Source organism: Lepidochelys olivacea (genome assembly GCF_965140295.1).
Source record: "Lepidochelys olivacea isolate rLepOli2 genome assembly, chromosome: 23".
Lineage (NCBI taxonomy): Eukaryota > Metazoa > Chordata > Testudines > Cheloniidae > Lepidochelys > Lepidochelys olivacea.
Window position 1 is genome coordinate 2,778,429 of NC_140433.1, and position 24,409 is coordinate 2,802,837.

General features: G+C 60.2%; 1 protein-coding gene across 1 annotated transcript in view; it reads left to right on the forward strand.

Annotated features, from left to right (window-relative positions):
• Positions 1-24,409, forward strand: part of RYR1 (ryanodine receptor 1) — a 103,565-nt gene that overhangs the window by 73,252 nt on the left and 5,904 nt on the right. Inside the window, exons 72-93 of the mRNA XM_084612258.1 lie at positions 157-294; positions 383-495; positions 942-1,038; positions 1,471-1,577; positions 1,815-1,866; positions 2,943-3,014; positions 3,090-3,189; positions 3,306-3,385; positions 4,006-4,082; positions 4,533-4,606; positions 12,795-12,875; positions 13,466-13,554; positions 13,790-13,918; positions 14,317-14,421; positions 19,875-19,956; positions 20,305-21,614; positions 21,894-21,964; positions 22,272-22,449; positions 22,560-22,646; positions 22,968-23,207; positions 23,720-23,850; positions 24,307-24,349. Coding sequence (XP_084468384.1) covers positions 157-294; positions 383-495; positions 942-1,038; positions 1,471-1,577; positions 1,815-1,866; positions 2,943-3,014; positions 3,090-3,189; positions 3,306-3,385; positions 4,006-4,082; positions 4,533-4,606; positions 12,795-12,875; positions 13,466-13,554; positions 13,790-13,918; positions 14,317-14,421; positions 19,875-19,956; positions 20,305-21,614; positions 21,894-21,964; positions 22,272-22,449; positions 22,560-22,646; positions 22,968-23,207; positions 23,720-23,850; positions 24,307-24,349 — 3,456 coding nt within the window. The remainder of the gene's footprint in view (positions 1-156; positions 295-382; positions 496-941; positions 1,039-1,470; positions 1,578-1,814; positions 1,867-2,942; positions 3,015-3,089; positions 3,190-3,305; positions 3,386-4,005; positions 4,083-4,532; positions 4,607-12,794; positions 12,876-13,465; positions 13,555-13,789; positions 13,919-14,316; positions 14,422-19,874; positions 19,957-20,304; positions 21,615-21,893; positions 21,965-22,271; positions 22,450-22,559; positions 22,647-22,967; positions 23,208-23,719; positions 23,851-24,306; positions 24,350-24,409) is intronic.

A 24,409-nucleotide genomic window follows, 5' to 3' on the forward strand; every position in this document is an offset into this window, starting at 1 on the left:
GCCATGGGCCCTCTCCCATGTTACTCCCCCAGCACCATGCCCCTAGCCCAGGGCACCCAGGCTCCGGCCTGCGCCCCCTTGCCCCATAGACCAATGCACATCCCCGTCGTTGTCCCCCGTGAGGTGCCGTGTCTAACACCCCCCCCACCCCGGCAGTGCGAGAACCCTGCGTCCATGCGCTGGCAGATGGCCCTGTACCGCGAGATGTCGGGCAAGGCCGAGGACGCCAACCGGCCCGAGAAGATCGTGCGGCGGGTGCAGGAGGTGTCGGCTGTGCTCTTCCACCTGGAGCAGGTGAGGGGCGGCGGGATGGGGGGCGCAGCACGGGGGAGGGGCTGTGCTGTGGGGTCTGGGGCTCTAACCCCCCCCCGTCGCCCCACAGACCGAGCACCCCTACAAGTCGAAGAAGGCCGTTTGGCACAAGCTGCTGTCCAAGCAGCGCCGTCGTGCCGTGGTCGCCTGCTTCCGCATGACGCCGCTTTACAACATGCCCAGGTCAGCGCCCCCTAACCTCCCCGGCCGGGGGATCCGCGCCCCCTAACCTCCCCGGCCGGGGGATCCGCGCCCCCTAACCTCCCCGGCCGGGGGATCCGCGCGCCCCAACTTTCCCCTGCTGGGAGAGGGGGAACCACACCCCCTGCCATGTGGCCCATGCCCTCCCATTCTATGGGATCCAGCTCCCTGTACAACCAACCCACCCACCCGATCCACAGTGCTCCCCAGCACCCTGCAGGGTCCACACTTCCCCACTACCCTGCAGGATCTCTGCCCTCCCCGGCACAGGGGTGCAATTTCAGGCCCCCACCCTTGTCACCCCCCACCCCCGGCTCTGGGCTCCAGGTGGGATGCTGGCTGCTCAGTGGGTGCAGCTGGGGTGGGGGTCTGGGTCAATCCCTGCCCCCCAAGCCCCTGCTAGGCTTCTGATCTGCCCCTTCCCCCAGGCATCGGGCCTGTAACATGTTCCTGGAGAGTTACAAGCTGGCCTGGATCGTCACGGAGGAGCACGCCTTTGAGGACAGGATGATCGACGATCTGGCCGTGAGCTGGCGGGTGCTGGAGGGGGCGGGGGCTCGGGGGAGGTCTGAGCTTTCCACATCCCGCAGCCGGGACGCCTGGGTCCCGTCCCTGCCCGCTTCCCTGCCCGGTTGCCAGGACGCCTGGGTCCCGTCCCTGCCCCGGTCCCATCCACACCCGGGCACTGGGTTCCGTTATCTCCCGCTCTCTGCTCTCTCACCATTGCCCCAGGGGCTTGGGGGCAGCAGGACGTCAGCGGTGGGGGGCTGGGGGGGAGGAAGTGATGGAGGAAAGGGTGGAAGCGGAGCAGGGGCAGGCTCCTGGGCCCGTGGGCTGGGAGTGGGGAAAACCGGGCACACCAGGCTCTCTCTGGCGGGGACTCATGGGGCTCCCAGCACCGCCGGGCTGGGTGGGTTCACAGCTGCTGACTCTCCCCTGTCCTGCTGGGGGGAATAGAAACCGGGCAAGGAGGAGGAGGAGGAGGAAGAGCAGGTGGAGAAGAAGCCTGACCCCCTGCACCAGCTCATCCTGCACTTCAGCCGTACAGCGCTGACGGAGAAGAGGTGGGTGCCGGGGGCAGGGGCAGCGTTGGGAGCCAGGACTCCTGGGTTCTGTTCCCAGATCTGGGAGGGGAGTGGAGCCTGGTGGTTAGAGCAGGGGGGCTGGGAGCCAGGACTCCTGGGTTCTATCCCTGGCTTCAGGAGTGGGGTGGGGTCCAGGCTCTGTTGTAGAACTCTTCAGCTGGCCTCTCTGGAGCGTGTGGTCCTGGTTCTGACTTTGGCCTGTGCGCTGCCTTTCAGCAAACTGGACGAGGACTATCTGTACATGGCCTACGCCGACATCATGGCGAAGGTGAGTGACCCCAAGTCCACATCAGCTTCTTGCAGCACGTCTCACCCCCCCAGCACCGCCGGCCCCTCCCAGTGCACGTCTCACCCACTGCCCCCTTCCCTGTCCAGTGTGTCGCCCCATTTCCCCTCCCCGTCATTTACCGAGGTTGGTTTGAGCAGTCTCAGGAGAGCCCGTCAGACTCATGAGTGGAGCCGGATTCGAACCCTGCTCTCTGGGTGTTCAAGCAGCAGAGGATCTGAATCCTTCCCTCCCCAGACTCTCCCCTCAAACCAGATTTGCAGTAAGGGGCAGTTTACCCTTCCCCCACACCTTCACAAACTTCTGCTCCTGCTACTCTGGAGTGGCTGGAGGAAAACCCCCAGTCACAGCCCTGTGGGCAGTAGTAGCAGTGTAGTAACTTAAGAGTAATGGCAAAATATCTTTGGAATAGCAATGGCATAGCAGCTGTATAATATTTTTGGAATGACTGTGTGGTATCTTTGGAGCAGCAATGTAGTAGCTTTGGGGTAACTAGGTAGTGTCACTTTGTAATGTTGTAGTATCTCTGTAGCAATGATGGAGTAACAACTTCGTATCTCTGGAGTAGTAGCATGAGTCTGGAGTACATTGTACTAATGTAGTGTCACTGGAGTAACAAAGTACTAACAGTTATAGTGTTTCTGGAGTAACGGTGTCATATCCCTGGAGTAACAACAGAGTAACAGCATAATGTCTCTGGAGTAACAATGTGCTAATGGCACAGTATCTCTGGAGTACCATTATAGCATCTCTGGAGTAATGGTGTACTAACTTTGTAGTGTCTCTGGAGTAGAGGTTTAGTATATGTGGAGTAACAAAGTACTGACCGTTTGGTATCTCCAGAGTAATGATATAGTATCTTCAGAGTAATAATGCAGTATCTCCCGAATAATGGTGTTGCATCTGTAAAGTAACAGTGTACTGGCAGTGTGGTATCTCTAGAGTGACGACGTAGTATCTCCAGAGTACCGGTGTAGTATCTGGATTGGAGGGGGGGCAGCAGGTATTGGTATTTGGCTCCCAAGCACCCCTCACTCTGGATCCCCTTTCACCCCCAGAGCTGTCACATTGAAGAAGGTGAAGAGGAAGGTGGTGAGAAAGACGAGGAGGAGGTCGAAGGGTCCTTTGAGGTAGGTGATCCGCTCCCTACCTCCAGTCCTGCCCCAGCCCCTGCCTGTGCTGACCCTTGTGTCTCCACCCCACAGGAGAAGGAGATGGAGAAGCAGAAGCTGCTCTACCAGCAGTCGCGGCTGCACAACCGCGGGGCGGCTGAGATGGTGCTGCAGATGATCAGCGCCTGCAAAGGTGAGATTGGACCCTCGCCTGGGGAGGGACAGCGGGGCGGCTTGACGGGAGGCTGGCAGGTTGGGGGGTGAGCCACATGCCAGGCTGGTAACCAGCATTGCCTTGGTTGTCGGCAGGGGAGCCGGGTGCCATGGTGTCCTCCACACTCAAGCTGGGCATCTCCATCCTAAACGGAGGCAACATGGAAGTGCAGCAGGTATGGCCATGCTGGCGTCGCTCCAGGGCCAGGCCCCCAGCACTTTACTCAGACCTTACACAGGCAAAGCTCCCGCTGAGCCCGGGAGTAACGGCTGAGTGAAGGTCGAGCAGCACGGCCACGTGTTGAGTAACCGGCCAGTCACGTCCAAGTAACATGTTTGTAACTACTGAGTAACAGGTGAAGGAGTGTGGGGTAAAGAGGGCTTATCCCCTCAGTAACAAGGGGAGTATGCAGTGAGTAACAGCTGAGTAATGAGTAAATGTGCACTGAGTAATGATGGAGAAAGTGCTGTGTAATGGCTGAATAACTATGGAGTACATGCTGAGTAACTAATGGGTACACGCTGAGTAATGAGGGAGGATGTGCGGGGTACAGCTGAGTAGCTAACAGGCATGAAGAGTAACAACGGAGGACAGGCTGAGTAATGGGCTGAGTAATGAGGGAGGACAGGCTGAGTAACAGTTGAGTAACTAACAGGTATGCAGAGTAAAGAGGGAGGACGGGCTGAGTAACGAGGGAGGACAGGCTGAGTAACAGCTGGATAACTAATGGGTATGCAGAGTAACGAGGGAGTAGTTGCTGAGTCGCCTCTCAGGGCCGCTGTCTTTGTCCCACAGAAAATGCTGGACTACCTGAAGGAGAAGCGGGAGGTGGGTTTCTTCCATAGCGTGCAGGCCCTGATGCAGACCTGCAGGTGAGCGGGACCGTCCGTCGTGTGTCCCCTTCTGCCCCTCTGCCCCGGCCTCCATCCCTCCCTCCTCGCAGGCCGAGCTGGTCCCTGCCGACCTCCTTTTCCTTCCTGCGTCTGGCCCGTCTCCGTCTCTCCTTTTACCCCCCTTTGCTGCCAGCTGTTCCCCCTCCCTGCCCTGTTACTATGGGGAGCCAGCCGTGGAGGGACCCCCAGGGAAATCGATCCTCTTTGCCCAGAGTGGCATTGCACGGCCCTGCTTCCCACCCCCCAGCATGCCGGGGCGAGCACCCATCGGCCCCCCACTCCATACCCCCGGGGGGAGGGGGCTTGGCTGTGTTAGGTTGTGGGCCCTTCCCCCAAGGTGCACTGGGGGGGTGGAGGGTTGATATTGATGGCAGGGTCACCCCACTCCCCTCCCCCCCGGCCTCTCCTGACCCCCATTTCTCCCTGCAGCGTCCTGGACCTCAACGCCTTCGAGCGGCAGAACAAGGCCGAGGGACTAGGCATGGTGACCGAGGAAGGAACAAGTGAGTCCACGCGGCCCCCACCCCCGTCCCCTTGGCTGCTGCCCCCAGACCCTGCAGATCGCTGCCCCATATCTCAGCCCCAGCCCAGACCCCCCCCCCCCACATCTCAGCCCCAAGCCCTGCAGATCTCTGCCCCCCATCGCTCCCCGGGCCAGGCCCCCCCACATCTCAGCCCCAGTCCAGCAGATCTCTGCCCCCCGCCCTCTTGACCAGGGTGCCGGGATGCTGCCACAGCAAGTGAGTGATGGCCTTGGGGGATCTCAGGCCCCAATCCCAGCAGCCCCTGGGGCAGGGTCACTCACGCTAATGAAGCACCTAGCAGCCAGTGCTGGGACTGTGGCCGCTGGAGCCTCTGAGCTAACAGGCCTGACTCTGAGCCGGGGAGTTTGGATCCGCAGGTCCAGGGTTCGATCCCCTCTCAGGGTGGGCAGTGGGGGCTGGGAGGGCAGGCTCCGGGGGCACTGCCCAGCGAAGGGGGGATGTCTAGGGCAGGTTATGGGCGGGACAGTGAGATGAGTCAGGGCCGCCCTGCCCCCACGGGAATTCCTGGGGGGGGAGCTGATCCTGCAGCGGCTGCTGGGAAGGGCTGCATCAACCGGTCTCACGGGACCGGGCCCATCTAGCCCGGCCTCCCGTCTCCATTGGAGGAACCCTGCAGCTCAGAGCTGATGGGACACCAGGGCCCCCTCCCCCTCCTTCCGCCGCGGCCCCTCCCCGCCCTCGGTTTGTGTTCACAGCTGCCGTGTGGTTGTGGGCTCCCCCACCCCCCCAGAGTGAGGCGCTGCTATTAATCCGGATTGTAATAACGCCCCCTTGCCCCGCCCAGGGTGGCTCTGACTCCGCATTAATGGCGTTAATCTGGTTTTAATCATCTCCTTTTCCTTTGTGCTGTGATGTGTTGCGCTCACCTCCTCTCTCCTCCCCTTCTCTTCCTCTTCCCCCCCCTTCCCCGCTCCCCCCATCCCCCTCTCACCGGCGCCCCCAGTCATCCGTCGGGAAAATGGTAAATAACCTGCTTCTGTGGTGGTTTCTTTTTCCGGGCATTTTCTTGGTCTGTTTTCTAACCCGGCGGGCTTGTTCCAATGCCAATGGCTGATCAGAACCCCCTGCCCCCCAACATGAGCCCTGCCCAACCTTCGCGGGGTGGGAAGTCACCAGCAGGTGTGTTGTGGCCGGCGGGGGAGGGGCAGCTCCATCTTATTGTTATTGTAGGGTCGCTTGTGAGTGCCAGTCTGCCTGTGCTGACGGGTTCATTGGAGGGAGCTGAGGCTGGCCTCATCGGTTTGTTATCTCAGGGTTGCTGGGTTGGGGGAGGAAGCACAAGCTAAGCATGTTGGTTTGTTATTGTAGGGTCTCTCAAGCACGGAGCTGTGCTCACGGGTTGTTGTGTTGCACGTGGGTGCTAGGCTGCTGTATTGCCGCACGTCTCCTTGAGGTTACTTGGCCACACATGCTCACTTGTTATCCTGACGGGGGTCCTGTGTGCAGCTGGATTATGTACGTCAGCTTGTTATGGTAGGGTCGCTCCTTGCCGAGTCTGTGTTGCTCTCAGTCCAAGGGAGCAGCTGGAAACGCTGATTTCAATCAGTGCTGTGAATCAGGTTTTGCACTTGTACCTTTTAGTGATTTCCCTGCCGAGGGCTTGATTCCCGTCAGCTGGTGACCATTCGGCCGTGGCGATCGGCTGCAATATTGAGCCTTTTCACGACATTTGGGACTTCTTCTGCCGGTTAGGACAGTACACCCCAGTGACAGGCGTTTGTTGACCATTCATGCGGCTTAAAGCTTGCCCAGAGTCAGAGTCTGGTCTGCCATTCTATGGTTGTGATTCTTTCAGAGAAGGGCGAATGGCGCCTGTCTCGTTTGCTAGACTACGACTCAGTTTTTACGTATGATTTGCGTCAGGCCCTGTTTGGGTAGAAATGTTCAACTCAGTGACAATTGCGCAAAACCAGCGTTTGAATGAAAGCAAATGGGCTGGAAATGTTAAAAAATAAAAAGTTTATTGAGCAGCGTTTTGCAATGAAAACTAGCTGATCTATTCAACAAAGGAAGCATCTGTGGCTAGCGAAATGTAGTAGCTGTTTCTGGTTACCATGGCCTTCAGGATTGAAGAACTAGTAGATCTCGTCCTCTCCAAGACTGGAAACTGTCTCCCAGTCGGTCGCTGAACTTGGGGTGGCCTGGCCAGTGAATTGAACTAGTTGAATAAACGGACACGGCTAAAATATTCTCTCTGCCCTTCCCCAAGTCGCCTTAGCCCATCGGCAAACTCTGGTTCTTGGGGCTCAGCTGGGGACTTGCACATGTTCAATGCTACGACTTGCTGGGAAATTTGGCAGCAGATATGGATGGGCTGAATCTTCGTTTCTGTATTTGGGTTAAAATGTTTTAACAGTTCATAAATTTAGGCTGTGACATTGGTTCTCAGTTTCCAGTTTAATTTTAAATAGGTTTATTGTTAAAAAATAAACCTGCATTTAATTTAAATGGTTAAAAAAATCTGATTTAAATTTTAAAATACCCTCTGATTTTATTTTATTTTTTATTTAACAATCAAGGTTATCCACTCTGTTGCACATGCTGGTTTGTTATAGTAGGGTGTCCCGGAGAAGTTGGTTTGTTATGGTAGGGTCTCCTGGTAGGGGGGCTGGTTTGTTATGGTGGGCAGACCCAGCAGGGGGTGCTGGTTTGTTATGGTAGGGTCTCCCCGGGGGCAGGAGGGGGCTGGTTTGTTATGGTGGGCAGACCCAGCAGAGGGTGCTGGTTTGTTACGGTAGGGTCTCCCGGGGGGCTGGTTTGTTATGGTAGGGTCTCCCAGTTGTGGGGGGGCTGGTTTGTTGTGGTGGGCAGACCCAGCCGGGGAGCTGCGGTGGTCGCTTTGCCGTGCCATCTCCCCGCTCCCCAGGGTGTGTCAGACCCGGGGGTTCTGATCAGCCTTGCGGGGGAGGCGGGGGAGTGTTTCCGTGGCTCCACGTGGCATGTCCTGCAGCTTAGGCCCCACCCCCAGCGTGCCCCCAGCAGCCTGGAACCGGCCTCTCCCGATCTGCACTGAGTACTAACCGCACCCCTTGCCCCGGCCCCCCATGCTGGAACCGGGGTGCTCCGGTGCCCTCGCCATGAGCCACGTTCCCCGCTCTCGTCAGGGACTCGCCCGCCCCGCCTGATACCCTGTCATGGACCCCTCCGCCTCCTCCAGCCCTCCTGGTCTCTTGGGGCTACGAGCGTGGGCAGGGCTGAGCGACCCTCTTATTGACCAGATTCCCTAGCCAGCTCAACAGCGGGCTACACCCCTGAGTAGTCACAACGTGGCATCTTTGTGTTACCGATGTGGCATCTTTGTAGCCTCTGAACTGGTGAGGAGCAATGTGCCGTCTCTGTAGTAACACTAGTGTCTGTCTTCTTCGGGTGCGTGTTCCTGTCCATTCCAATCAGCTGTGCGCGTGCCGCGAGTACACCGGCTGGAAGATTTTCCCCCTAGCAGCGTCCGCAGGGTTGGCCTGGGTGCCCCTGGGAGTCGCGTCTTCATGGCACCCAATATGGGACCCTGCCGACCCGCCACCCGCTCAGTTCCTTCTTGCCGCCTGCTTTCCAGTATCTAGCCTAGTGTACATAGTTATCATAGTGGTTGTAGTTAGCGCAATAGTTATGGTTAGTGTAGATTTCTCATAAGTTTCATTTGGGAGACCGCTGGATGCTCCGCATGGTGAGAAAGGGGATATTCACTCAAATTCTCAGTCCTCCTGCCCTTCCACCCCCCTTCCCCGTCCCTCTGCGGGGACTCCTCTCATGAGCAACTTCTTATCCAGGAGGAGCACTCGCTCCTCTCGCTAGGAGCAGTGGAAGAAGTTCCTCAGGGCTATAGGGGCAGGAGCTTTTCTTCCCGGTATTTCATAATACTGAAAGCCAAAGCCGGCCTCAGGCCCATCCTGGACCTGCGAGAACTCAACAAATTCATCAAGACACTCAAGTTCCACGTGGTCTCCTTGGCCTCCATCATCCCGTCATTGGCTCCAGGGGACTGGTATGCTGCCCTCGACTTGAAGGACATGTACTTTCATATAGTGATTACCCCGTCCCACAGAAAATACCTCAGATTTGTGGTGCGCAGCAACCACTACCGGTTCACAGTCCTCCCGCTCGGCCTGTCAGCGGCGCCTTGAGTATTCACCAAGTGCCCGGCAGTCGTGGCGTGTTCCTGCACAAGGACCAGGTACAAGTGTTCCCCTACCTCAACGACTGGCTGATCAAGGGCCGCTTCCGGGCCTTAGTAGAGGCGCAAGTCAAATTCATCAGGGCAACGTTCGATGGGTCCGTCGGGTCGGCCTGGGTGCCCCTTGGAGTCATGCCTTCATGGCACCCAATATGGGACCCTGCCAACCCGGCACCCTCTCAGTTCCTTCTCGCCAGCTGCTCCGACAGAGGGGTAAGAGGTGAGTATTGGGCTGGACATGAACAAAACATCTTGAAGAACAACAGTTACGAGAAAGCGAGTAACCGTTTTTTCTTCTTCGAGTGCTTGTTCCTGTCCATTCCAGTCAGGTGACTCACAAGCCAAGTTCAGGGGGCGGGGGCGGAGTTGTCCACTGATTGGAGCACGGCTCATCTGAAGGCTGCCTCGTCTTGGGCCTGCTGGGTGATTGCATAGTGTGCGGTGAAACTGTATAGAGGAGCACGTCACTGCTCTGCAAATTTCCCGGGTAGGAATGTCTGCCAGGAACGCTGTTGAAGAGGCAGGTTCTAGCACTCAAGTCTGCAGGACGTGACCCATGACTAAATCCGCTGAGAAGAGACGGGAAGACCTTTCATTTTGTCCGCCACAGCCACGAATAACTGGACGGGCTTTCGGAACGGCTTTGTTCTCTCAGTGTAGAAGGCTAATGCTCTGCGGACATCCAATGAGTGAAGTCTCTGCTCCCTGCCACTCGAGTGCGGCTTACGATAGAACACGGGGAGGAAGGTGTCCGGGTTGATGTGAAAATGGGAGAGAACCTTCAGGAGGAAGCCAGGTGAGGCCTGAGCTGAACCTTGTCCTTACAGAACAACGAGAGGGTTGGCTGGGGGCCAGCAAAGGGAACCCCTGCACACACCACCTGTGGGTCGAGCCACCACAGAAGGGAGTCGAGCACAAGGCGAGGCAGAGTCCCGACCCAGTCCAAACTGTCCCGAACCGGCCGATACACCGAGGCCAGCCACGATTGGAGCGGCCGCAGTCCTGAGCCTGGCGTGTTGCACCACATAGGTACACGTGGCCATGTGTCCCAGAAGTCTCAGGCCATTTCGTGCCGTGGTGGCGGGACACTACCTTTTGACTCCGAACGATGTCGCCCATGGCTCAGATTCCAGCAGGTACGCCCTGGCCTGGGTTGCGTCCAGCAACATGCCAATAAACTCTACCTGGTGAACAGGGGACAGAGTGGACTTCCGCATGTTCAGGAGAATGCTCAGTGCGTCGAACGTTGCCCTGATGAATTTGACTTGCGCCTCTACCGGGGCCCAGAAGTGGCCTTTGATCAGCCAGTCGTTGAGGTACGGGAACACTTGTACCTAGCGCCACGAAAAATCTTGCTAGGGGAAAAATCTTCCGGCTGTCATGTACGCAATGTGTGCACACAGCTGATTGCAATGGACACGAACAACACATCTCGAAGAACAATAGTTATGAGAAGGCGAGTAACTGTTCTTTGTAGCAGCACCATAGTAGTGATGTAGAAACTTATAAACAAACTTATACAAACTTTGTACGAACCTATAGAAACTTTGGCTTCACTTTCTAGTAAGGCTGTGGTGTCTTTGGGGTGTCAATGAGATTGAATGTTCACAGTATTGTGGTGTCTTTCTAGAAATTATATGACATCTCTGTAGTCTCTTTGTAGTAACAATGTGGTGTCTGTAGTAACAATGGAGTAATATCTTCATAGGACCTTCGTGGTGGTTTTGTAATAGCTATATGGTGCTTTTGTAGTCTGTTTGGAGTATCAGTGTGGTGTCCTTGGAGTAACAATGTAAGAGTATTTTCATAATATCTTTGTGGTAGTATCTTCAGAGCATCTATGTAGTTACAATATAGTAACAACCCTTTCAGCATCTCTGTACTAATATTGTAATAGTAACTTTGTAGTATCTTTGTCTTAACCGTGGGGTCATGACTTTGTAGTATCTATGTGGTCACAGTGTGGTAGTATCTGGGTAGTAACAATGTAGTTCTTTTGTCTCTATTCTAATAGTGTGGTAACCATATGCAAGTATCTGTGTAGTAACAATGCAGTAGCGTCTTTTCAGTATCTCTGTTCTAATAGTGTGGTAGTATCTGTGTAGTAACAGTATGGTAGTATCTGTGTAGTAACAAAGTAGTAGCATTTGCAGTATCTTGTGCAATAATATTGTGGTATGTCTGTGTGGTGACTTCAGTAAGTGGTGGTTTTGGGGTTGTAACTGTCACACACACACACTAGCGTCTCTCTAAACAGCGAAGCAACAGACACAATTGGGGACAAATCTCCCTAGCTACCTAGGCTTGGGTGAGATGACCTGTGGTGACCTCTTCCTGCCCTGCTCCCTGCCCCCCGCCCCCCAGCACCATGATCCCCAGTGATCAGGGGAGAGGAAGGGGAAGTTGACAGTGGGGAGAATCCCAGCTGCAAAGGGGAGGAAGTGACTTCATGAACCGTGGAAAAGGGGCTGGTCATTGATGCCGCGTGGGACGATACGAATGTGCCTGGGGGCCAGGCACACAGCCCCTGCCCCCAATGCGATTCATACCAGCGTTAATGCCCAGTGCCCCAGTATGGTTGGTGTGACTGACCCTCTGCCCTTTGCCACTAATCCTGGTAACCAGCCAGGAGATGTGACAGACGTTACTCAGACACCCCCCAGCATTAATCCTGTGTTACTCTGACTTGACTCTCACAATATTCTTGTGTTTATTCCCACATTACTCAGACATTACTCCTCCATTACTCGACTTCCCCTGTGTTATTACAGCAGCGCTCTGATTTTACTCCTAGTTACTCTGAGGTTACTCCTAGTTACCCTGACTTTACTCCTAGTTACTCATAGACTCATAGATATTAAGGTCAGAAGGGACCAATATGACCCTCTAGTCTGACCTCCTGCACAACGCAGGCCACAGAATCTCACCCACCCACTTCTGCAATAAACCTCTCACCGATGTCTGAGCTATTGAAGTCCTCAAATCATGGTTTAAAGACTTAGAGTTACTCTAGTTACTCTGACTTTACTCCTCGTTATCCTGACTTTGTGCCTACATTACTCAGATTTTACTCTTGCAAAACTCCCACCTGTCTCTTTGCCTGAGTTCAGATGTCAGGATTTGGCCCCAACAGAATTATTTAAATAAATACCCCATGGCTCCCCAGTAAACCAGCCAGTAATGTTAATAATAGTCCCTCTCCCCCAATACCCTCCCCTCTTCCCTCTGAATTCTCTTTATCCCCCCCGCAACTGCCCGCTGCATTGGCCAGGAAGGGACCCTACTGGGACCAGCTCTGCTGGTACCAGGATGTTGGGGGCGACGATATTGTTCTCCAGCGGGTAACAAGAAACAATATCCCACCCACCCCATCCGCCACAGGCGACAACTCAAAGGAGCCCTGCGGGTCCCTAGTGAGACGCATGCTGTCTGAACCCACTAACCTGAGCTGAATCCTGCAGGCCTTGCTCGGGCTCAACTACCGTGGGAACCAATGGGGTAGATCCTGAGCTCCTTACTCAGGGGTTACTCCCTACTTACTCATGGTGGGGGTTACTCCCTACTTACTCAGGGATTACTACCTCTTTACTGAGGGATTACTCCCTCCCTATTCAGGGTTTACTCCATCCTTACTCAGGGTGGAGGTTACTTGCTCTTTACTCAGGGTAGGGGTTACTCACTTCTTACTCAGGATTTACTCTGTCCTTACTCAGGGTGGAGGTTACTCGCTCCTTACTCAGGGTGAGGGTTACTCCCTCTTATGACCTCAGAGTGTTAAGCCCTGAGCAAGGCCTTCCGGGTGGTGCCCCCTTGTGCTGTGTCCCAGAGTGTGGGCTGCCTGGCCGCCACTGGCCCCTCTCCCCAGGCCCCCTGCACGCGCTGACCCCTGTGGTACCACACCCAGGGCCCCTTGCCCGGTCGCGGCTGCTAATGTTGGCCAGTTCTCTCTCTCCCCCTCCCCGTGCCCCGCTCTAGGAGAGAAGGTGATGGCGGACAACGAGTTCACGCAGGATCTCTTCCGGCTCCTGCAGCTCCTGTGTGAGGGCCACAACAACGGTACGGCCGCCTCGGCTTGGGGGCCCCGCGAAGCCCAGAGACTGAGGGGGAGGCGTGGCTCCTCTGGGGCGGGGAACGTGAGGGCGATGGGGGGGTTGTGAATGAAGGGGGTTGCAGCTGCCTGGCTGGGTACTCTGTGGGTAGCGGGGCAGGAGGGTGGGTGCTGGGGGAGTGTGGGGCGGGCTCCTGGGTGGGCGCGTGGACGGGTAGGGCAGGTCGATGGGGGATGGGAAGCCAGGGATGGATGAAGAGGCAGGCGGAGGGTGGGCCCTGCAGAAGGGTACGTGAATGGGGGGCATTGTGGGTGGGTACCTGGGTCGATGGGTGGGTGGGTAGTGGGCGCTATGGATTGTGGGAGGTGGGCGCTGCAGGTGAGGGGCAGAGGGTGGGGGGGTGGGCTGGAGAGACCCACGCAGGACCAAGGCATTGTGGGTGGGGAACAAAGCCCCCGGCCGCTGCCCACGCACCGCCTGGCACAGGTCCTCCTGCACGTCCCAGCGCCCCCCCGCGCCAAGGGGTCTGGGCAGCGCTTGGCAGTGGGTCGGTGAGGGGGCCTGACCCGGCGTCTACCCCCCCCCCCCCCGCCGCAGATTTCCAGAACTACCTGCGCACGCAGACGGGGAACACGACCACCGTCAACATCATCATCTGCACTGTGGACTATCTGCTGCGGCTGCAGGTCAGCGCCCCCCGCCCCTCCAGCTGCCCCCCACCAGTGGGCACCGGCCCCCGGGGACCCCTCCCCGCCAGGCAGCCGGCCCCTGCGGCCTTCCCCCCGCAGCCGGCCCGTGGCACAGACTGCTCGGGTGTGGGGGGCGGTATCCACTCAGCCCGCCGGCCCCGCAGCCAATGGGGGGCAGAGGGCTGAGCCCCGGGATCAGCACTAACCCCCCTTCTCCCTCCCCCCCTCCCAGGAATCCATCAGCGATTTCTACTGGTACTACTCAGGCAAGGACGTCATTGACGAGCAGGGCAAACGTAACTTCTCCAAGGCCATGGCCGTGGCCAAGCAGGTGTTCAACAGCCTGACGGAATACATCCAGGTACGGCCCGGGCCCTGCCCCACAGTACATCCAGGTACGGCCCGGGCCCTGCCCCCTGGCGCTGCCCCTTGGTGCTGCCCCCCGGCGCTGCCCCACAGCACATCCAGGTTCGGTGCCCGGGCCCTGCCCCAGAGCGCTGATCCCCAGTACAGCCAGGTACAGCCGCATCTGCACCCTGCCCACTCCCATTCTCCGCGCCAGCAAGGAAATAAATAGATGCCACTGTGATGTGGGGGCGGGGGGGGGGGTGAAGATGACCCCTATATAACCAGCTCCACGCCCCACCCCAGAGGCGGCTGCATCTCCGTGCCGGGCCAGGGTCCCCGTGGGCAGTTCGTGCAGGTTTGGCCAGTGAGGCGCTGGTCGTTGCTGCTGCTGACTCTGTCTCTCTCCCGCAGGGCCCGTGCACGGGCAACCAGCAGAGCCTGGCCCACAGCAGGCTGTGGGACGCCGTGGTCGGCTTCCTCCACGTCTTTGCCCACATGATGATGAAGCTGGCTCAGGTAACCGCAGCTGCCAGCGCGGGGCACAGGCGGGTAGGGGGCAGGCTGGGGGGGGGGACACGTGGTGGGGCGTCTGTCTCCCCCGCAAGGGGTCGCCCGGCTGCTCAGGACTCGCCGGGCTCGGGAGCTAGGGACACGCGTTCAGTGGCCAATCGCAGACGTGCCATCACCAGTCTCCAAGGCCCTCGGTCGCCGCCCTGACCCGTTCGGTAGCCAGCTGCTCCAGGTCAATTTCCGCCGCCTGGAAGGAGGGACCCTCCGGCCGGGGCAGCTCCCACGAGCGTTCGTGTCTAGTGGGCATGTCCGCTGGGGCTGGGCCCCCCGCATGGGTCCCAGTCCGGGGCTGGGGACCCCCCTGCCAGTTCTGATCTGGGGCTGGGCCCCTCCGCTGGTTCTGATCCAAGGCTTCCCTCCCCCCATCGCTGATTCTGCTCCACCCCCGGCCCGGCCCCGGCTCCGCCCCGCTGGTTCCGATCCGGCTGCGGGGGGTGGGAATGGAGACCAGAAAGAAGGATTTGGAGTTCAGTTGAAGTGCCGCCCAATCTTAACCCCTCCTCCCACACAGTAAGTCTCATAGTTGCTGAGTTGGGGGGAGTGACTTTGACCCCTTTAATTGCCGCACTAACCCAGATCGCTCTGTGCCCTGCCTGTCCTCCCCTCCCCCGATCCGTGCCCTCCCCCCCCGAGCCGTGGCAGCAGCTTTGGGTGTTCTCTGACCGACCCATTTTTGTATTTCCCTGTCTCGCCTTCCTTTATGGGTCACGGCCCGGTCAGCGCCCCAGGACGCCCAGCAGAGCGGGGCCCACAGGGTTGGCACCCCCACGCCCCCTCTGGGCCAGGCAGGGGTAGGGCCCCCCATGCAGCCCTGTCAAAGGGAGGTCCCGGGCCCAGCGCTGCCGCGGGGCAAAGTGTGACATGAATGAGGGGAAGGGGGGGAAGGATCCAGGGGTGGGGGTGTGTGAGCAAGCAGGACTCTTGTCCATCCATCTGTCCATCCACCCAGCCCTTCATCCATCCACCCATCCATTCATCCATCCACCTACACCCCCATCTATCCATCCTATCCGTCTATCCAGCCCTTCATCCATCCATCCGTCTATTCATCCATCCATCGTTCCATCCGTCCATCTACCCAGCCCCCACCCGTCCATCCATCCATCCGTCTATTCATCCATCCATCATTCCATCCGTCCATCTACCCAGCCCCCACCCGTCCATCCATCCATCCGTCTATTCATCCATCCATCATTCCATCCGTCCATCTACCCAGCCCCCACCCGTCCATCCATCCATCCATCTCTTCATCCATCATCCTCCCATGCGTCCATCCATCCATCCTCCTACACCCCCATCTATCCATCCGTCTATTCATCCATCCATCATTCCATCCATCCACCTACCCAGCCCCCACCCGTCCATCCATCCATCCTCCCATCCATCCATCCATCCTCCTACACCCACATCCACCAACCCACCCAGCCCTTATCCACCTGTCAACGGAGTCACTGGGTCAGTACTATGGAGCTACTCCGTACGAAGCCAGCCAGGACTCTGGGGGAGCCTCCTGTCTCTGAGCGTCCGTGTCCAGGGCAAGAAGCTCACACAGCTTCGACCTTCCTGAATCTGACCTCGGAGCATTCAGCATCCCCTTCCTGACCGTGCACTTCCCGCAGTGAGTCCGCCCAGGCGGGGATCCTGGGGAAACCAGAGGGCCCTGCCCCCCAACTCCACAGGCCGACGTGACTCTTAGCCAGCCAAGAAAACAGAAGTTTTATTAGTCAAGAGGAACAGAGCGTAGGGCAGAGCTTGTTAGCACAGAAATCAGTGACTTTCAGCCAAGTCCATCTTGGGGGGAGGGGAGCCCGGAGCCAGGCCTCTGGCCCTCCCCCTGCACCCCAAGCCAGCCCCGACTGACTCGCTTCCAGCTGCCTGGCCCCTGCCCTGCCCGTTGCTCCTCCTCTGGCCTTTGTCTCGCTTCCCGGGCCAGAGTCTCCTGGGTCTCAGGTTATGAAGGGGTGGCCAGAGCATCCCTGCAGGCAGCTGGAGCAGCCCCCGCAAAGGGTACACACAGCGTCCATGCAAACCAGTAAGACTTGCATGCAACATAACAAGGGAAAATCCCCACTTTGTCACAGCACCCTTTACTCTTCACCCATCTCCCCGCCCACCTCTCCATCCTTCCTTCCATCCTGCTTGTCCTCACGTCCATGAGACCAGAATCTCTGCCCCTCATGGAAAATAGATTCACATACAATTTTGAGTGATGCATTCCAGTGGTTAGAGCAGTGGGGCCAGGAGTCAGGACTCCTGGGTTCTATCCCCAGCTCTGGGAGGGAAGTGAGGTCTAGTGGTTAGAGCAGGGGGGGTGCCAGGAGCTGGGACTCCTGGTTGTAAGTGTGTCTGCACTCCAGACTCCCCTTAGCTCAGACCTTTCCCTGCTGCCCTGTAGACTCCATTAGTTCTGGAAACCCCAGCCCCTGTTGCTGCCCCCTCCTGCCAGGCCCAGCTCAGGGGTTGTGGGGCGGGACCCCCTGCCAGCCCAGGCAATAAAGGAAGGGGCCAGACATACAAAAATGCTCTTAAAAATGCTGAATAAAATTTTTATTCTGATGTGTGACAGATGAGCCAGCCGGCCGGACTCCGAAATGGCGTAAGAACCTGTGTGTGGCACGCGCCATCTCACGCCCGCGCTCGCCCCGCTCCGCCGCCCACCTTGTCTGCTCCTCTCCTCCCCTCGGGCTCCAGCTCTGTGCCCAGTCTGATCCTCCAGCCTTTTCCCTGGCCCCCTTCCTTCTTCCCGCTCCCACCCAGGCCAGACCAAGCTAACAGCACCGGCCCAGTGCCACAGACAGCCCCCCCCAGCTTGATACTCACCATGCCTGCCAGCTCCCCCCAGCTCTCCAGGCCCGAGCCCCGTAACTAAGGCCCTCGGAAAGCCGTTTGATTTGGCAGGATTTGGGGATTTATTATTTTCTGATTTCGTTTTTTTCCATTTTTGTCAAAAATTAATTCCGTCTTGATGGGGTTTTTTTTTTTTTAAATCCGAACAGCTTGGTCCATTGACAGCAATTAGGGAGCCTTACGATAAAGGCGTAAAATCGGTCGGAATTGGAGGGCGACGGGAAACCCTGATTTTACAAAAAATAAATCGTGCGATTGAAACGAGACCTCCTGCCGCTCCGCAGCGCAGGTGACGGTGACCCCGTTCCCGATCCCGTTCTGCAGGAGCGCTCGGGAATATGGCCACACCGATGTTGCTGAAGAGTAACACTGTGTGTGTGTGTATTGGGGCAGTGTGTGAGGTTGGGGGACACCCTGACTTCAGCCTCTCCCCCCAGCTCTGCATGGCCCAATAGATCAGGGGGCCCCGATCCGGAGCAGCTTGACTATCTTAAGTGTGGCTGCAGGTAGCTCAGCCGTGCAGCCCCCCCTGCCCGCCCCGGGGCTCCGCGACTCCAGGGGGCTTTCATAGGGCCCCACATAACGATGTCCCTCCAGAGTCCCAGGTGGCCCCACCCCCACCTACTGCTTTTGGACCCAGTGCGGGCAGAGGGGTCTGACCCCCGTGGGTTATCCCACCCTGAGTCCCTGATCTAGGGCGGGTGGCCCATAGCTGAATGGGGGGGGGTGTCCCCTGGTCACACCCCCGCAGCTGGGGGGCGGGGCGTAGGTGCCAGCTCATGGGATTTCCCTGGTGGGAGCAAGGCCCCACCCTTCCTGGGCATGGGCGAGGCTACAGTTGCGTGGGTACTGTAATCCCTTTAGGAGAGCAAGGGGGGAAATAGCCCCCTTCCCGAGCCCGGGGGAGGGGGTGCCTGGGCGCCTCCCAAAAAAGTGCAGGGGGTTGGTCTGGCCTGGGTCCCCCCCCATCTGGCACATCTCCTGACCCCCCCCCGTGTAACAATCTCCCCCCGCTCCTCCATCCCCCCGGCATCTGGGCAAGGAGGCTGGCGCCGTGCTTGGCTGGTGCTTCTGTTTGCTCTGAGCTCTGGCGGGAGGTCCCGTGTTCTGGTGGTGATCTCTAGCGGGTGCTGATGGGGGATGGCCGCGGCCGGGCTGGCTGTGCCCCCCCTCTCCCCCGCGTGCACCAGGAAAAGGGCCTCCGCTCCAGGAGCGTGGGGCCGGTGCGGGGGTGGGAACCCCACCCCCTCGGAGCGGCCCGACGCGCGTCACCAGGCGTGCGCACGCCATCGCACGCACGTGCGCACCCAGTCCCGCAGGCCAGTGCACGCCAACGTAGAACGTGATTCGACAGGGCCACGCATCGCACAGGCCGCTGACCTGAGCCCCCGAGATCTCGTGCGAACGCACACGTGGGCTCACACCTGCACCTACGCACAAGATCTTGCGCACGCGCCTCGGATCACATGCACAAGAGCGCATGTGCAAGGTCTTGTTCACCCGCAAGGACACGCCGCAGGAGATCGCGGGCCCACACGATCACACGCCTGGGAGCTTGCACGCACACGTGAGCTCTCGCACACCCACATGTGCGCACGCACAAGGGGGACATGCATGCAATCCCATGCACGAGGGCTTGCGCACTTGTTCCTCCCTGGGGCCGAAGTGGGGGGCGATCTCCCCTGCCCGTATCCGCGTGGTCGTTTGGGTTGGAGGGGGTGGATCTCTGCGCCCTGTCTTGGCTCCCCACCCTAGAGCAAGCTGCTGGGGGCTGGGGACTCCCTGCAGGTGCCTTGGGGGGATTGGGGGGGTGTTTTTCCGCACCCAAACTCTCTCTTTGTTGCGCTGCCCGTGAGGACCATTTCCGGAGCAGGCTGTACCCCGAGGTAAGAGGGGGAGGGGTGAGGCTCCCCCTCCCCGCATAGCCCCAGCCTGTCGGGAGGCTAGCCGGGAGCTGATGGGGCATCTCTGTGTCTGCAGTGCCAGGCCCAGGGGAAGGGGCCGGAGGGGGAGACCCTGTCCGGGGCGGGGTAGAAAGGTCCCTCGCCAGTGTGCGGTTCTGTCCCGACCAGGCATCAGGCCACAGCCCCAGCTGGCATGGTGCAGGGCGGCTTCCGCTGGGGTGGGCCCAGCCCGCCTGGGCGCGTCGTAGCAGGCAGGGGTTCGGCGAGTCGGATGCTCCAAAGTCCCCGGCGCTTGGGCCTGGGGAGCGAGAGTCTGGGCAGCCCTGGGCACTGCCAGGCCCCGGGAGAGGCTCACGGCGCCCAGGCTGGGGTCACGGGTCTGGCTGGGGTCTGAGTTCGGGGCATATCCCTGGTCTCCCCTCGGCCCATAGCGCAGGGGGGCTGGGACCCCGATCCTGCTGAGTCAGGGAGCGTGGCTTGCAGCTTCCAGCCAGACACACTGATGAGGGGAAAGGGCCGTGCGAGGGTGGGGGTGTGAGTATGTGCAGGGCGGGCCGTGCGAGGGCAGGGGCGTGCATATGTGTGGGGGAGCCATGCTGGCACGGCGGGAATCTTGCACGTCTCACGTCGCTCCCCTTGTCTCCTCAGGACTCCAGCCAGATTGGGCTGCTGAAGGAGCTGCTGGACCTGCAGAAGGACATGGTGGTGATGCTGTTGTCCCTGCTGGAGGGTGAGGGGCACTGGGCCAGGGCTCGAGATCCCCCAGTGTGCGCTGCTTCCCCCACCCCAGCCGGGCAGATGGCAGCGCCTCTCACTGGCCCAGCCTGGCACATGTGGGCACGGTTCAGGGCACCACAAACCCTGTCACTTGTCCTGGTCCCTCCTGCCTCTCCATCCTTTCCCCTCCCTCTGCCTTCCATCCCCATGCCCGTCCGTCTGCATGCAAACGCCTCTGGCCATCCCCGTGTCTTTCTGTCTGTGCAGCCCCGTGCACACACTTCTGTCTGGCCATCGCCCCGCATGCCCTTCTGGCTGGTTGTCCGTCCGCCTAACCCTCTCTCCCCCTGCCCCGGCCCAGGCAACGTGGTGAACGGCACCATTGCGCGGCAGATGGTGGACATGCTGGTGGAGTCGTCCAGCAACGTGGAGATGATCCTCAAGTTCTTTGACATGTTCCTGAAGCTGAAGGACATCGTGGCGTCGGACGCCTTCCTGGACTACATCACGGACCCGCGGGGGCTCATCTCCAAGAAGGACTTCCAGAAGGCCATGGACAGCCAGAAGCAATACACGCCCTCCGAGATCCAGTTCCTGCTCTCCTGCTCCGAGGCGGACGAGAACGAGATGATCGACTACGAAGAGTTCGCCAACCGCTTCCAAGAGCCGGCCAAGGACATCGGCTTCAACGTGGCGGTGTTGCTCACCAACCTCTCGGAGCACGTGCCCCACGACAGCCGGCTCAAGACCTTCCTGGAGCTGGCCGAGAGCATCCTCAACTACTTCCGGCCCTACCTGGGCCGCATTGAGATCATGGGGGCCAGCAAGCGCATCGAGCGCATCTACTTCGAGATCAGCGAGACCAACAAGGCCCAGTGGGAGATGCCCCAGGTCAAGGAGTCCAAGCGGCAGTTCATCTTCGACGTGGTCAACGAGGGCGGCGAGTCGGAGAAGATGGAGCTCTTCGTCAACTTCTGCGAGGACACCATCTTCGAGATGCAGATCGCGGCGCAGATCTCGGAGGAGGAAGCGGGGAAGGAGGAGGAGGAGGAGGAAGAGGGCGAAGGCGGGGAGGGGACTGAGGTGGAGAAGGCGGCCGGGGCTCCTCCGGAGGCGACCTCGGCTTTCGGGGAGTTCCTGGACGGGGTGCTGGACTTCTTCCGCCTGTTCACCTACCGCAACCTGCGTCGCCGGCTCCGCCGGCTGAAGAAGATGACGGTCAAGGAGCTGGCGATGGGTGTGAGCTCCTGTGTCTACGCCGTCCTCCTGGGTGCGCTGCTCTTCTTCTCCGGCGTCCTCAAGGGAGTCTTGCTCCTCCTCTGGACCGTGCTCTTTGGCGGCGGGCTGGTGGAAGGTGCCAAGAAGCTCACGATGACCGAGCTGCTGGCCAGCATGCCCGACCCCACGCAGGACGAGGTCCACGGGGACCTGGGGCCGGCCGAGGACGGGCAGGAGACGGCCGAGGGCGGGGAGGCGGCCCAGTTCGTGGAGGACGGCAAGGAGGAGGCCCCCGACGAGGAGGAGGCCTTCAGGCTGGAGATGAAGAAGGACACCGGGCATTACCGAGCAACTGCCCCCGATGCCCCCGGGGGCCTAGGGGATATGGGGGACACCACGGCGGTGGAACCGCCCACCCCCGAGGGGACTCCCATCATCAAGAGGAAGCTGGGGGTATGTTGGAGGTTGGGGCAGGGCTGGCCTTTTGACAGCAGTCAGGGCTCCGGGGTGGGGTGGGGGTGTCTAGTGGTTAGAGCGGGTGGGGGCTGGGAGCCAGGACTCCTGGGTTCCATCCCTTACAGACAGGTTCCCAGCCCAGCTGGGCCAGCACTCAAGGCCTAGTATCAGGTCTCCCGTCTCAGCCCCAGGGGAGGGCTGCTTCCCACATACCAGGGGACGCCCTTTCTCCCTGTCCGGGGTCCCTGATGCGGGGTCTGTTGTGTTACTCCTCAGCTGGAAGGGGAGGAGGCCGAGCCAGAGCCGGAGAAGATCGAAGAACCCCCTGCGGAGGCTGAGAAGGCTGAGTGAGTGGGGTTGGTGGGGAGGGAGTGGGTACTGGTGGGGGCAGGACCCCTTGAGGGGTGATGGGGCCTGCGGGGAGCGGTTCTCCTCAGAGCTCTGGGGCGGGGGGTAGCTTAGGCCATTAGGGCAATGGTGGGGCAAGCCAGCCCCCCCCGTCCCCTGCCAGTGTGCCCCCTGCCCCAGGGAGGGGGCTGCTACACAGGCTGGGGGGCAGTTTTGGGTGAGGGAAGGGGCAGGAGTTGAATACGTGAGGGTGGGGGCGTGGATACCCCGCCTTGCCCGCTGACCACTGCCCCCCCTCCCCCACAGCACGGAGAATGGGGAGAAGGTGGGGCTGGAGGAGCCGGCGGCCCCCCAGGAGCCGGCGGCCGAGGCCCCGAGGAAGCATCGGAGGAAGTCGGCCACCCCGCGGGAGCGCAAAGAGGAGCCGGCCAACGGCAGCTTGGAGTTCTGGGCCGAGCTGGAGATCCAGAGGGTCAAGTTCCTGGTACCGTGGGGCTGGGGGAGAGGGGGGAGTCAGGCCGTGGGGCAGGGAGGGGGTGGGGAGGGCTCCCCACTGGCCAGCCACGTCGGTGCTGACCCGCTCTGTCCTTCCAGAACTACCTGTCCCGGAACTTCTACAACCTGCGCTTCCTGGCCCTCTTCCTGGCCTTCGCCATCAACTTCATCCTCCTCTTCTACAAGGTCCGGGCGCCCGGGCCCTCGCCCGGCTCCGGGGCAGCAGGGGGGTCTACTGGTTAGAGCGGGGGGGGCTGGGAGCCAGGACTCCTGGGTTCTGGCCCCGGCTCTGGGAGGGGAGTGGAGTCTAGTGGTTAGAGCGGTGGGGGTGGGGGGGGCTGGGAGCCAGGACTCCTGGGTTCTATCCCTGGCTCTGGTAGGGGAGTGGGGTCTAGTGGTTAGAGCGGTTGGGGGGGCTGAGAGCCAGGATGCCTGTGTGCTGGGGGAGGGGTTGGAGGAGGTGTGGCTCCCCATCAGCCACGGCCCCACGCTGTCCCTGCCACGCAGGTGTCGGACTCCCCGCCCGGTGAGGAGGAGCTGGAGGACTCCGGCTTGCTGGAGGAGCTGGCGGGGGGCTCGGGCTTCGGGGCTAGCGGCGACGGGGCCGGGGAGGACGAGGAGGAGGACAGCGTGGTCTATTTCTTCCTGGAGGAGAGCACGGGCTACATGCAGCCCACGCTGCAGTTCCTGTCCATCACCCACACGCTGGTCGCCTTCCTCTGCATCATCGGCTACAACTGCCTCAAGGTGAGCCCTGGGGCCTCGCCCACCTGCCATGGGGCCACGCCCAGTTGCCTGCCATGGGGCCCTGCCCACCAGCCACATGACCACGCCCACATGCCTGCCACGGGGCCACACCCACCTGCCATGGGGCCACGCCCACCAGCCATGGGGCCCTGCCCACTGGCCACATGACCACACCCACATGCCTGCCATGGGACCACACCCACCAGCCATGGAGCCCCACCCACCCTGGGGCCCCGCCCACCATAGGCTATGGGCATATCCCTGAGCCATGCCCACCCATGATAGAACCATGTCCCCTTCCCCCCCAAACCGAGGGGCCATTGGGCTGGGAGGCTGAGGGGCCAGCTTGTGTCCCCTCCTCAGCCAGGACCCCCCCCTCAGCCAGAAGCTCCGCAAGGCCCTGACTCCCCCCGAGCTGGGAGCCCCCCACGGTGCCCTGACCCCCACGGTGCCCTGACCCCTGCCCTTCGCTGGGAGCCCCACACGATGCCCTGACTCCCCTCTCCTGGCAGGTCCCGCTGGTGATTTTCAAGCGGGAGAAGGAGCTGGCCCGAAAGCTGGAGTTTGACGGGCTCTACATCACCGACCAGCCCGAGGACGATGACATCAAGGGCCAGTGGGACCGGCTGGTGCTGAACACCCCGTGCGTGGGGGGCTGGGCCTGGCGGGCAGGGCTGGGCTGGGCCATGGGGGGCTGGGGTATGCGTGGTGGTCTCAGCCTGGGGGGGGGTCTCTGGGTCTGGGGTGGGATCTGGATCTCCTGGCCCTGGAGAAGCCCCTTCCCTGTGTCAGTGTCCGGCCCCCCCTGAACCCCTCCATTCGTCCTAGCTGCACTACCCCTCTTGGTGTGGTGGGGGGGCAGACGCTTGACAGTGTCATCCCCCCGCCCCCCCACCAGCATCTCCCCACTGGGCCCTTCAGGACCGCTCGAGACTGGGGGGGGGGCTTTCCCCCATCAGCCCCTCTCGCCTACCGCTGCACCCCACCCACCCCCAGGCCTGCAGGGGGAGTAGAACTAGACCCCGAGGCAAAGGGGGCCCGCAGCGCTGACCCCCTCCCAAGGCCCCCTCTGACACTGGCTCTCACCCCCCCACACCAGGTCCTTCCCGAGCAACTACTGGGATAAATTTGTCAAGAGAAAGGTGAGTCCTTCACTGACCCGGGCATGGGGCACAGGGCTTTTCCCCCAGGGGGGCCCCAGG